At 36.1% G+C, this 14307-nt stretch overlaps 2 protein-coding genes across 18 annotated transcripts in view; one reads left to right on the top strand and one right to left on the bottom strand.

The window, feature by feature from the left end:
* The window catches only part of PAM (peptidylglycine alpha-amidating monooxygenase), a 170374-nt gene that overhangs the window by 49948 nt on the left and 106119 nt on the right, over positions 1-14307 (bottom strand). For 8 of the 16 annotated variants that reach the window (XM_016953561.3, XM_054684497.2, XM_063811453.1 and 5 more), the window contains exon 14: positions 5462-5782. The exons of the other annotated variants lie outside the window; for them this stretch is intronic. In XM_016953561.3, the coding sequence (XP_016809050.3) occupies positions 5462-5782 (321 nt within the window). The remainder of the gene's footprint in view (positions 1-5461; positions 5783-14307) is intronic. 16 annotated transcript variants of the gene reach the window in all.
* GIN1 (gypsy retrotransposon integrase 1) overlaps positions 1-14307 on the top strand; it is a 158315-nt gene that overhangs the window by 140093 nt on the left and 3915 nt on the right. The window contains exon 15 of one of the 2 annotated variants that reach the window (XM_063811462.1): positions 2772-3180. The exons of the other annotated variant lie outside the window; for it this stretch is intronic. The gene's annotated coding sequence lies outside the window, so the exon portion shown is untranslated. Of the gene's footprint in view, positions 1-2771; positions 3181-14307 lie in introns of those variants that run through there. 2 annotated transcript variants of the gene reach the window in all.

The following is a 14307-nucleotide window of genomic DNA, read 5'->3' as shown; positions in this document are numbered from 1 at the left end:
CTTTTAGAAAAAAATTAAATACTGCTATTAAAATTGCATCAATTAATCATGAAAAAGATTAATAAATTATACTTTTCCAGAAAGAGATTAATATTAGTGATCACTGTTGCATTCACATGAAATTATTAATAAGTATTTGAAAGGGCATTCATTTATCTGTGTTACCTAAAGACTAACAGACCTAAAGTTGAGGAAAAAATTCAAACCCAGAACTATGAATTAATTTCAGTGTAACAAGGCTCTTCACATTTAATTTTAAGAAATAGAACTGAAAAAAATCACTAGAAGACGTCAACAAAAACAAAATATGGTGCTTGCTTTTTCTGTACTTGTAAATTTTCATCTTTTGAGAAAAGGATGTCTTATTTTGGTCAGGGATTGTTATTCATCAGAAATGCCAGCAATAACTATAATTAACTAAAACTATTGTAGAAATATTTATACCAAAGTAAGAAAGAAAACAAGAATTAATTATAATGCTTCATTTAATGGGAGTGAAGTGAGGAAGAGATTTACCATATAAATAGGGGCTCAAAAGCATTAGCAGTATTCTTTTCCTTTTTAAAGTTTCTTTAATTGCAAATGAGATTTTCATATTGGTCAAACTGGCTGAATACTAATCAGGAAACCATGACCAATACACCTATAATACCTATAGTTATTACAATTGTAGCCTGAGATAATCAGATGACTAGAAAAAAATCATCTTCCTATTTGTATATCTAGGGTGTTTGTGTGTGTGTGTGTGTGTGTGTGTGTGTGTGTGTGTGTGTGTGTGATGCAGAATAACAAGAGTGATTAAGAAGCAAGACTTGGGAGCAAGTTTGCCTGGCTTTGCATCTTGGTTTCTTGAGCTGTGGAATTTTGGATACGTGACTTAACCTTTCATCACTTTCTTCCTTTCTAATGAATCAATGCATCTAAAACACTAAGCTTGGCTCAAAGTAAGTGCTATGTATAGGTGTTTTTTTTTTTTAACCATTCTCCTCCCCTCAGAGATCAAAATTCAGCCAACTGAATGGTTTATTTTACCCTGAAAATTCTGCAAGACTTGAACCTAGAGGTAAGACTATGGCTGAAATATAAGAATGGACTCTGAAATTAAGTATAAGTTGTTCATAGAAATGAAGAAAAAACTAAATGTATCATAAGAATAATTGAACACCTTCTGAATCCTCTTATCTGATCAGAATTGTCACACAAATACAGGTGTATTTTCTCACATCCAGAGGTTTGTAATACATACTGAATCAGGCTTCCACATGCAAGTATGTGGTAGTCTGATCAGTATTGTCACACAAATACAGGTGTATTTTCTCACATCCAGAGGTTTGTAATACATACTGAATCAGGCTTCCACATGCAAGTATGTGGTAGTCCAATCAAATCTGCCACTAGAATAGTTAGTTCTACTTTTTAAATGTTCAATGAGTCTAGTTTCCATAGGGCAACTAGAATAAAGATACCTAAGATTTTGTTTCTACTCTATTAATGCTATCTCTATCTAAACTATTAATGATAGAAACTAAACTATACTAAGTTTAAAAAGAAGTGCATCTGCTTCTTAGTTTATTGAGGTTAGCATTTTCACACTGTATGTCATATATCACATGCAAATATCAAGGTAGATCAATGTATGTGATCAGATGTTTGAAGAGCCACAAGTTCCCATTGTGATAAAACACTGCCAAGTCACTTTTTTCTTAACTTATCAACTTAGAGTGCCAAATTTTGCTGCTTTCCTGCACACTGCAAGAAAATTCTCTGTCTCACAAATGCTGCTTAAGATCAAATAATCAATATTTATACTTTGGTATTTCATTTTTAAAAATCTCAATCTAACATAACATGACGGTAATGGTAGCAATAATAGTCACAATTGTTAATGTACTATAACATTTTCAAATGCTTTCTGCATGCTGACACTGTTCAAAGCACTTTGCATATATAATATCATTTGACCCTCACTTGAACTCTGCGAGGAGTATACTATTATAATCTCATTTTATAGATGAGAAAACTAAAGCCCAGTGAATTTTTTTATACTTGCATAGAGACCACATAGAAAACTGTATAGCTGGAATTCAAAGCCACCAGGCAGTCGGGTACCTGGACCTGCAATATTCTACATTATACTGTCTCCATGAAGTAGTTTCCAAATTTGATTTTGGCCACATACAGAACTGCTTTTGGGGAAGCTGTATTTTGTATGTGTGTGTGTGTGTGTGGGTGCACATGCATGTGTGTGTTGGGAAGCCTGTGACTATTACCTCCTACTTGATGGGTCTCCTTTCAAACAACAGTTTGAAAACCTCTGGTCTAGTGTATCTGAACTTGTCCAGGAAGTTTCTGTTGCTAATGCTGTTTTCACAATTGTTCAGAGTTTTCAGATCTTCACCAAAAGTCATGAAGATAAAACCTAAAAAAAATGCTATTCGCAGATATTTGTACTCCTAGAGATACAATAAGACACAGTATTTAACTGTCTTGTTCTGGGGAACGATAAGGACTTTCTCAGCTGGGCTAAGTCAGAAGATATCATTCTATTGTCTTCTTCATGTAGCCTGGTGACCACTGATATCCAACCCATAACGAGGTGGAGAACCCAGTTTTAAAGGCAGATGCCAGGGTGGAAAACAAGTGGAATCCTGACCAAACTAAAGGTTCAGAAAATAGTATGGTTTTTGAAACCCTCAGGTGTTCCTAGGCCTACCATATAGTCACACCCAGATTTTTGAGCTGATCTATTAATTTCACCTTTGAACCCTCAGGTCAACTGGATGGGCTTCATCATCATATTACAGTTCCAACATATAGACCAACTGATGAAATCTAAACTACTGCTGCAGAAAACACCATTGTATTAGATTATGCTGGTGTCAACAACTGGGGACATCACATCAGGGTTCTGAATAGAAATCTCCATCTTCTAAGCAGTGAGGGTCCAGTGTTCTTGGGAAGTTTATCTTAATTGGGCAAGCTCATTAGAATCTCTTTGATTGAGCACAACTGTATTGAAATGTAAGAAACTAGAAGATGCACATTGGAAATAATCAAGTCCAAGTTTCAGATTTAGATCTGTGACCTCATTCAAACAGGTTAACTTCTGGCTTCAGCTTCTTTATTTGAAAATTAACAAGAGATGTCAAAGATATCTGAAATAAATATGAGCTATAATATTAAGCAACAGACCAGCCTGACATTTTTGTTTTTATAATAATCTCATATAAAAAGTTACTTTCTTCTATGCAGCAAATACAATTCCTTATAGTAAATTAGGCACTTAGGGAAACAGTTAATTCCTCTGACCATTAGGCTCATTCTCAGCTTTGCCTGGAGTAAAGAAAGGGTATGAAAGAAACAATGGAAAATTATCCATCAAATTTATTCTCTTTGACTATACCCTGAGGACTAGACATTAATTAGATTACTAATAAGTTTTATTAGGGCCTTATATGCTAATAACTTCCTACTTTATTTTTTACAAAATGGAAGCTTCCCGAGGATAGGTTTTCCTCTGGCTTACCCAAAGGAATGAAACAGCATCGATTAAAGTTAGATATTACACTGCATTACAGTAAATGGTGAAAGAGAATTAAGAAAAAGCCTTTTAGAAACAGCTTGCCTAAATATGAGTTTTTCTGTTTTGCATTTTATTTTTTAAAAGTTTTTGTAATTAGAGTAGGGAAATAACATTAAATTATTTTAGAAAGGAAATACATGTTCCTTTCTTAATTTGCAGTTGTGCTGTATGTTTCTATGACTCATTGTTATTCACGTCAGTGACATTCACGGGAAGGAAATTTCCCTAAACAGATACTAGAGAAGCATTTTTCTCTTGAGCACTACCATTTGACCACTTTGGAAAGTATGAGGATATTTGCCAAGTACATGCACTTGGGTATTTTAAGGATTTATTTCGTAGAAAAACTGAGTAAGTTTCAGAAATGCAATATCTTAAGTCAAATTCTGACTGGGACACTGACACTCTTGATGCCTACAAATGACCATGATATCATTTCAAATCTAAGAATAACAAAGACAAGTCATGGAATAAATAAAGCATGCTGCAACTCACATTTCACACATGAACACAATTGTATTCCCACCAAAGAGGCTCTTTTCCCTTTTATATTTCCATGTTGTCTGGGTTACAATTCACTGTCCTTAAAATATAAGTTCATGCAGACATTCCTGTGTGTTTTGAAATGGATAGGGGCATGATAAACTGCAAATTTCTAGGCATCATACTCAGAAATGCTGATTCAGTTGTTCTTTGATAGGATTCAGGGTCTAAATTTTTCTTGCGCATCCTAGGTGATTCTGAGGCAAGGAGGTCCAGGGACCACCTCATGAGAAACATAGTTTTATTTGTCAAATCCAGAATGAGTTAGAGCAGGGCTGATCCTGTTTAAACATGAAAAGTTAAAAATCCAGTTTCCAGTTAACATCTCACAGAAACCATTAGGCCAGTACCAATGGACTATGCTTTGAAACTCTCATGTTAGCAAAAGGCACTGCATGCTAATTTTTTTTTCAATTATAAATAAAAATCACCTGGGTGTTGAATAATTTATGGCCTCCTACAAAGCTGAATTTGAAAACATCAAGCTGGCAGCCTGTGCCATTCCAACCCACACATGGACAGCTGCCATGCACGCATATCCGTTACTTTTTTGGAGATTATCTCCACATGCTGTATTATCTGGCTTTCCACATTAGCAAGTAACATGAAACACAATCAATATCACAGAGGCCACAACACAATTAAAGACAAAGATGAGGCATCCATAGCTTGCTGGTACGGAAACCTGAAGGGAATAAGGCATTTTCCTCTACTTATGGAAGCCTATTTGGGCTAGAAATAAAGATAAATCTGATAGTTATTGACTTAGTAGAGGTCCCTTCAGAAATACTCAACTTTCCAATTAAGATTGTAATTTATAATGAAACTTAAGAAATCAAAATCATAAAAATGGTTATATTTTACAAGTCAACTGGATGAGAATGTTGAAAGTGTAAGATTCATTTGAGAGGAATTTAATTACCTTACAAGGAGACAGTATATGAGCATTTCTTAAACTGGGACTTTACATATCAGGTTTTGAATTTTCAATGTATTTCCATTGAGCAAAATGAAAAATATTCAATTGTAAGAATTTTTATTCTGAATTTCATATGCCTCCTTTCCCCAAATGATCCAAATATTTTTTGGTCCTTGTAGTTCTGGCTCACCAATAGAACAGACACTAAATTTATGCAGTAATAGACCAAAACCAAAACAAAAAAAAAATCTTCAAAGATGTTATCTGATAGCCCAAATCTGAGTAATATTTTTTCTAATGATAAGTCCTTTTCATTGATGAATTTTTTCACCCATTAATTCTTATTCCCTTCAGGTTTTGCTAACGTGGATTGTAGCATTTCACACTTTATTGCTTAAAAGAAACCCTACACGCACCTCCTGTGTGTTCTGGTTCCCAGGTGCCTTCACCAGGTGGGGGCTGCTGTAATGAGAAAACTCTGCTCTCTGGTGGCCTCAAGGTAGATACTAGTCTGTGGAATTTGTGAATTCTGTCTCTGACAAGAATAGCATTACCCCTCTCATGTTCTGCACCCTCTCTGGCATCAGATCGACCAAGATCCTTTTTTTGGACTACATTTGCAATCTCAGCTACCAGGTCTGACTCTGATTCTGCCTTTTCTGTAGGATTATATTTGTGCACATGAACAACATCTTCCCTTTCTCCTAGCAGCTTGGAAAGTAGTGAATAGAAATCACCTGTGGAAAAAAGAGAAGAGATAAGGGCGTGGAGGGTAGATAAGATTGCAAAATTTACAAAATTTGGTGCTTTAAAAAATATCTACTCATTTCTCATAATAAATAAGAGAGAAGTTTGCACTCAGACTTTTAAGCATAGGAGGAAAAAAAAGAAAAATTCCTAGACCAATGAAATACTTTATTTCGTATATCATCTATTTCTTTATGTATAACATCTATTGACATATTAGTAGAAAAAATAATGCTTATGTAATTGCATGGCACATTTCAATAAATGGTTTTCAAAGTATAGTTTCATTGATACGGAAATTAAGAGCTCATCAGATTTCTAAAATAAAATATCATCAATAGCTACATTAGATAACAGCTATCTGCACAAGAAACTCTTTGCAGTTGTCTTTAAAAACCTATTGAAGTGCAAGCCACAAGAAATGAAATATACATTTCTTGAGCAGGAAATATACATTTCCTGTAAAACACAAGTAAATACGTATCCATTTGACAACTGGGAAACCTAAATTTTATTATTATTTTGTTAGCAGTGCTACTGTAAGCTCTAGTTGCTCCTCTTAAACAAAAAATGAGCAAGTGAGAAAAATAATTTTTTGAGCAAAGGATACTTTTAAATCAGCTTCAAACAAAGGAAAAGATTTTAATAAACTGATATCATTAGGGTGATTCATCACTAAAATGCATTCTATGCCTTCCTGTATTAAGGAGTAAACTTGGGTATGAGACTCCAATTCTATGAAAGCAAATTATTTGTAAAATATTATCACATATACAAAATATGACTACAGAAAGTTCATGAAGTATTTTAACCCTCATCATTTCCACGATGACTTCAAATCCATTTATATCAACTGTGTGAATGGTAAACATATTCTCAATGAAAACACAAATCTGCTCTCCTACACCAAACCCAAGGGCAACCACCAGTTCTTCCTTTTCCTCATCCTATACTAGGTGCTGCTAATGATGAAATTACTTACGACTATGGAGTCCTGTTGCTTACGTTTTAATTACATTTACAGCACAATTAGAAAACATTTATAAAATCTCTTTTCATGACCATTAGGAAATGAAAATGATAACTGGTTTAGCCATGATGTATTTCACTGAAGAATATATTATTAAGAAAGTGGTGCAAGGGGAGATGAAGTCTTTCCAAAATGATGCTAAGAGATTCTGTCATGTTTACAAATAGTCTTGGTTTAATGTTTCAAAGTAGGTTTTCAATTCTTGCCAGTGAAATAAGCTTATCCCAGGTGAAATCTTCAATCAGAAAATAATTACCAGGTAATAGGGCCAATCTCAGTAAAATAAACAAAGCAAATTATAAGTCAACCAAATCTGTTAGGGCACAGTGGCATTCTGCCTCACAGAAGAAAAATTAATACAGTTCATTACTGCTAAATTCTCATGTACCACACATTAAATATAAATAGTTTCATATGCTTGTACAATGAAACATCTTATTTAGGAAATAAAATACAAGAGTATTTCAGGGAGAGATAAACCATTATTTAAAAACTTGAGGCTGGGAGTGGAGGCTTACATTTGTAATCCCAGCACTTTGGGAGGCCCAGGCAGGAGGATCGCTTGAGCCCAGGAGCTCGAGACCAGCCTGGGCAACAGAGTGAGACCCCATCTCTCTAAGAAATAAAAAAATTAGCTGGGTGTGGTGGCATTCAATTATAGTCCTCACCACTTGGGAGGCTAAAGTGGGAGGACTGCTTGAGCTCAGGAGTTCAAGGCTGCAGTGAGCTATGATCACGCCATGGTACTCCAGCCTGAGTGACAGAGACAGACCTCATCTCAAAAAAAATTAAAATTAAATAAAAACTTGAATCCATATGTTTAAGCTATTATTGTTATTGAGACAGGGTCTCTCTCTTTCGCTCAGGCTGGAGTACAGTGGCACAATCTTGGCTCACTGCAACCTCTGTGTTTAGGGTAATCTTGATGGAGGAAGACAGGTTCAGAACTATGCATAGTCATTCAGGTTTGTAAGAGGAAATCTAAAAGCTGTGATAAAATACCAAAGGTAGAGCACTCCAGTTCATGTGAATTTATCATTTAAAATTGTTATTGGGTTAGGAAAGCAAAAATTGTTAAAATAATGTAACAGGCTTGGCTGCACACAGTTGCACAGGCCTTGCCAGAATAAAGTTTCAGAGCAGAATCTGTACAAACGTCTCGTTACATGAGAGAGAGACCACTAGATGGCTATCTCTTACATTCCTATGTGCAAACCAGAAAGAGTTTTTTCCTCTTCTAGTGTACTAGATATAATATGGAATCCTGAAATGTTAACCAATTTTCTTAGTCACATTAAGATGTTTATTTAGAAAATACATCTAATGAATATAACAGATGGAGTAGAACATAAATAAAGCAAGTTGGTGGTCCTGACCCCTGTGTCATCTCTCAATGTTTCCTTTTTCTTTTCAGTTTATGTTCCACTCATATTGGCTTTTCATTTCCTTGAATATCAACTCTAAGAAGATACTGTTTCTTCTGCCTGGACCACTCCCTCCCCACTAATAAACTAGCTCCTCAACTTTCAGATCTTAGGTGTCACATCAAAAAAGCCTTTCTTGACAATTCAACTCAGGGGTCTCTGCTGGGTGCACCTATAGCACTCTAGTCTTTCCCTGTATGGCAACTCCTCAATTCAAATACACATCAAACCCTATTTCTGTGCCTCTAAGAAATTCTACTTTGTGCCTTTAAGTAAATTCTACTTAACTTAATAAAGATAGTGACAATAACCTTTAGAAATTACTTTGTACATTTAAAGAAGACAGCTAATATTAAAATACCCAGTCCAGTACATATCATAAAGTAGGTGTCACTAAATTATAGCTATTATAATTACTGACTGAAAAAACAAACTAATTGCAACATGCATCTGCTTCAACCTGTGGTTTATATAATATTTTAAAAATCAGCTCCTTTTTCCTAGTCAAACATTTGGATTTTTGTAATAGAAAACAAAAAGCCCTTTTAGGACTGGGCACGGTGGCTCATGCCTGTAATCCCAGCACTGGGAAGCCAAGGCGGGCGGATTACTTGAGGTCAGGAGTTTCAGAACAGCCTGGCCTACGTGGTGAAACCCCATCTCTACTAAAAATACAAAAATTAGCCAGGTGTGGTGGTGGGCACCTGTAATCCCAGCTACTTAGGAGGCGGAGGCACGAGAATTGCTTGAACCCCAGAGGCAGAGTTTGCAGTGAGCTGAGATCGCGCCACTGCACTCCAGCCCGGGAGACAGAGTGAGACTCAGTCTCAAAAAATAAATAAGTAAAAAAAAAAAAATTTAAAAAAAGCCCTTTTAGGTTCCTAGCCCTCTATTTTCTTAATAAGTCACTGTGGCTACTACAGCTAATTGGTTACTGGCTTTGCCAAAGGAGGCTGTATCTGTACCTTCTCCATCTCTTTTAGCGTATCTTTGGAAAAAGAACTCTCTCTACGCCACTGTTCTGAATGCCATTCCTCCAGAATTCCCTAAAGCCTCTCCTGTCTTCTCTCTTTTCTTTTTTATTAATAAATACAACTTCTTTACCTCATATCTGTCTCACAGGCTATACATACACTCACTTAGGGCTTGAGTTGTTGTGGAGGTGGGGAGAGACTCTCCTCTGACATAACATATCCTTCCGGCTTTTCCATCTTCTCTCTTCCTTTACAAGCTCCAACACTGTCCAAAAGAATTTTCTGTAATAATGGATGTAATCTATGTCTGCACTGTCCAACCTAATAGCTGCTAGACAGACACATGGGGCTGTGTACTTCGTAAATGGCTAGTGCACCTGAGAAACTTAATTTTTAATTTTTTACTTTGAATTAATTTATATTCAAAACATAAATATTTTCACCTAGTGTTTACCATATTGGATGGTGCAGGGCTACTTGCTGATTCATTCTTCCTTACATCCTTTTCCCTCCCTAAATTGGATGCATTTCTTTCCACTTCCTATTTCACCGTTGTATGACTTCTCCAAGAGGTAAGGGATCCTAATTGCCAATGCTAATAGACTCTTTATTTTGATCTACTGGGAGGCTGTAGCCCTGTTGAAAGTTCCCTTCAGAACCTCTCTCCTTATAATGTTGTTCTTTACAGGTCTTCTCCATCTATCATCTGTGCTTCCTCTTTTTACCGTCCATCATGTAAAAAATGCTGGTGTTTCGGGAAGTCTGTCCCTGAAACATTTTTCCCCTGGCTAAAGCCTCTTCCTACTAAGTGATCTCAGTCACTTACAAAACTTAAGCTACCACCTCCAGGCACATGACTACCAAGCCTGGAGCTCTCCTAACACCAAACTGGTGTTACAAAACTGTCTTCTGGAAAATCCCACTTGGATGTCTGTCTGTCTCATTTGAACTTAAAATGTCTAAAATGGAGCTCTTAATCTTCTCACCATATTTTAACCTTTTAATAGTGTCTCTCTTAGTGATGACACTTTTTTGAGTAAATCAACTCAGAAAACTGTGTTCTTCTCTCTCTAACCAGTGAATCACAAGGTCCAACCTAGGCTGATTTGCAACATCAACTTTTCCCTCCTTACCACCAGTACTCATTTGGGAATCTTATCTTTTGATTGTCACAGTGAAAGACTCTTCTCCTTCCTCAGAAAGGACCCCCATCTCTGCTCTGGATGACAAAATCTGTCTAGGATGGTATTAAAAGTGGCTCTACCTCTACGGAACTGATGTGTGATTGATGGCACCCTACCCACCTTGGACACTCCTGGATTATATCCCCATAGCTACCTTTTCCGCAGCTCTGTTCAGCTATATATTTCTGAGTGGTATTTTCTTTTCTTTTTTTTTCCACTGGACTAACTTTGATTTTGATTTGTGGCATTTTTTATTATACTTTAAGTTCTGGGATACATGTGCAGAATGTGCAGGTTTGTTACATAGGTATCCACGTGCCATGGTTGCTTGCTGCACCCATCAACCCGTCATCTACATTAGGTATTCCTCCTAATGCTATCCCTCCCCTAGCCCCCTACCCCCCTACCCCCCGACAGGCACTGGTGTGTGATGTTCCCCTCCCTGTTCCCAAGTGTTCTCATTGTTCACCTCCCACTTATGAGTGAGAACATGCAGTGTTTGGTTTTCTGTTCGTGTGTTAGTTTGCTGAGAATGATATTTCCAGCTTCATCCATGTCCCTGCAAAGGACATGAACTCAACCTTTTTTATGGCTGCATAGTAGTCCATAGTGTATATGTGCCACATTTTCTTTATCCAGTGCAGCACTGATGGGCATTTGGGTTGGTTCCAAGTCTTCGCTATTGGGAATAGTGCTGCAATAAACGTATGCGTGCATGTGTCTTTACAGTAGAATGATTTAAAATCCTTGGGTATATTCTGGGTGGTATTTTCTATTTCTATTCTGGGACTCCCTGCTAAGGTGACCATATAATTTGTTTCTCAAACTAGAATACTTTTTAAAAGGAAAAGGGTGTTAATAATATTTATACTAGGCATAAACTGGGACAGTCCTAGAAAAATGGAGACGTTTGCTCTTACCAATTGTTGACAGAGTTAACATATTCAGAACAATATAAACTATAGAAAATAATAATAGCAGCTAAAATTTCTTGAGAGCTTAGCATGATCCATTCACTTTGCTGAATGCTTTATACGGTTTAATACGTTTAATCTCTATTAAATTGTTATTATTGTCCTTATTTTATATGAGGAAACAAAAGGTACAGTACTAACCTGCACAGCTGGTAGGAAATTGAACTGGGATTTGAAGGAGATGGTCAGAATGACAGTTGCCCTCCAAACTGCTCACTAGACTGGATTCAGGTTTCCCTGTCTTTTCTGTACTGGCCATTACACTTTTTCCTATACATTCTTCTCAAACTTATCAATCTTACTATACAAAACTTAATTGTTTTTCTTTTTAAATTAACCATCTTCTGAGCTCAAGTGCTAGGTTTACTCTTTAACTGGGTTTCTCTTTGTCATATCCTGGTCTATCTTGTCCATATCGTAACACAAGAAACGTGCAAACTGGTCAATACATACATACCACAGCGATTTGCACAAAACTAGCTTAAAAAATGACTAGTTTTTGGCTGGGCACCGTGGCTCATGCCTGTAATCCCAGCACTTTGGGAAGCCAAGACAGGCCTATCACTTGAGGTCAGGAGTTCGAGACCAGCCTGGCCAACAAGGTGAAACCCCATCTCTACCAAAAATACAAAAATTAGCTGGGGGTGGTGGCGGGCACCTGTAATCCCAGCTACTCAGGAGGCTGAGACAGGAGAATTGCTTGAATCTGGGAGGTGGAGGTTGCAGTGAGCTGTGAGCTGAGATAGTGCCACTGCACTCCAGCCTGGGCGACAGTGCAAGACTCCATCTCAAAAAAAAAAAAAAGGCCTAGTTTTCTTTGATTTGAAAAAATGTACCTTACATGTATGACCAAATTCTTTAAGATGTTCTAAAAATACTTTCTGTATATTTAAATTATCTCTGGGAAGGGAGAAATTACAAGATAGAACTATAGTTTTATATAAAAAAGTCCCTCTCATTTCTTATTTCTTGTCATAGTTCCAGAGATTAGTACTTTCCCTATCCTAGCAGATACTCAATAAGCAATTCTGGGATGAATAATAACTTGTTAAAAATGTCAACCCTTGCATCTGCATTAGCAGAGATAAAAATATTTCCTTGATGATTTTAGGCTGCAGTAATATCCCATTTTTAAATTTTATTCCCTAACTTTTGATTCTTATAAAATACCCAAATGCTCTAGATCTTTTAAGGAATTCAATTGTGTGAGTTTGGTATATGGAAAACACAACTATAGTAGCAGCTAATGTGTGGAGAAAAGGAATGCAGCATAGTACATGGGAATCTAATAACACCACCAATTAAAGTTCCTAAGTTGTGTGCTTGCATTAACTGCTTTGTGGATCAATGGACATTTTTCTATTATCAGGGACCACTCACTATTCCCTGCTCCCAGCATGGAAATTTCTCTGATTTACTTTCAGGAATATGGTGAGAAAAACTAAAATAGATGAAATATACATTGAAAAATGGTCCTATGAAGGTTTTTTAAAAAATGCTTTAAGATTACTGGATAGAAAAAAAAAGTATCTAATTTTTTAGAAATTGTAAAATCTTAATGAGGCAGGTGCTATTATTTTTTAAAAATGATCAAATACCTCTCAAAACTTTCCAGAATATAAATTCCCATTTCCCACACACATTACTAGTTCTTCATTACCTAAAAAAACCCAGCTCTTGTTACTGCTTATTGCTCTGCGATTTCTATAATATAAGGAGAGTAAATAGGATGTTCAGCAGCAGTTAGCCACTGACAAAATATGTCAAGTAACCAAGTTAACATGATTAGAGCCATGGAACATAACTGATTAATGAGAGGGATATGAGGAATGGAAAAATAAAAGCATCTCTTTTTAGAATTTAATAATTTGTTTTATGACTTAGTCTTAACTGATTTTCCCTTCGGGTTAAAGTCAATTTGGTTTATTGATTGTTTACTTATTACTGTCCCACAATATTTATTCTCTAGCCTTAGAGAAATAAAACACATGACCATGGTGACCAGCTCAAGGATCACAAATGAAGTGAACTTTATTATTTCTTCCCCTTATAGGGCTCATTTGATTGAAAAGCAATCAGAAATCAACTTTTCTTCCTTTTTAAGAAAACGAGACAAATATAAAAAAGGAGAAGACAGAAGATGATGGTTTTCATAACTACCATGCACACAGATCTATATTGGAAAGCCTAACTGTGTGATAAATGATCATTCACATCTGCCTATTCCGTTATTAGGAAACCAATTCAAAACAGCATTCAGTCAGCTTCCCAGAGCCTTGGGGGGTATTTAGAATTGTGTTTGATAGATGAGTTCAATAAATAAAGACTTGTGAAGTGCTCATAAATCATAAGAAACCAATAAATTTTTAGTGAATAGGCATACAAACAAAAACTGTATCTTCTTTAAAACAGCAAAGTGGCATAGAGAGTGCTTGGAATTAGTTAAGAAGATGTTACTAAAATTATTTGTGTTTTATTAGAGGATCAAAGGAATGCCCTATTTTGAACAAATCAATGAAATATAAATTTTAGCTACCATGCCCAGCCTTTATTTAACTCTTCCCATAAACTGTTTACAACTGTAACTTTAGCAGACTTTGACAGTAGACTATTGTGTTTTTAACTGGCAACCTTGTTCCCTTGATTCTGCTTATTTGATAAAACATGCCAATGGTAATTCATTTTTGTTAGCATAAAACCACTGTGAAATTACTGTTTCACAGAAGGTGTCCGAAGACCTTTAACTATCTGGGGTCATGGAGTATTTTCCCTCAATAAATTATATTTTTGTCATATTCTCTCTGCCTTGGGAATACAGTAGCTTATGCTGACCTTTGAGTAGAAAGATTGATTATATGAGGGCACAAAGACTACAATGAGGAGATTTTGGAGCAAACTGAATAAAACATGTTAAAGGCTGTTTCTGCAG

Source organism: Pan troglodytes, chromosome 4 (genome assembly GCF_028858775.2).
Source record: "Pan troglodytes isolate AG18354 chromosome 4, NHGRI_mPanTro3-v2.0_pri, whole genome shotgun sequence".
Lineage (NCBI taxonomy): Eukaryota > Metazoa > Chordata > Mammalia > Primates > Hominidae > Pan > Pan troglodytes.
The sequence above is the reverse complement of the archived record's forward strand: the minus strand, read 5'-3'. Positions and strand labels throughout refer to the sequence as shown.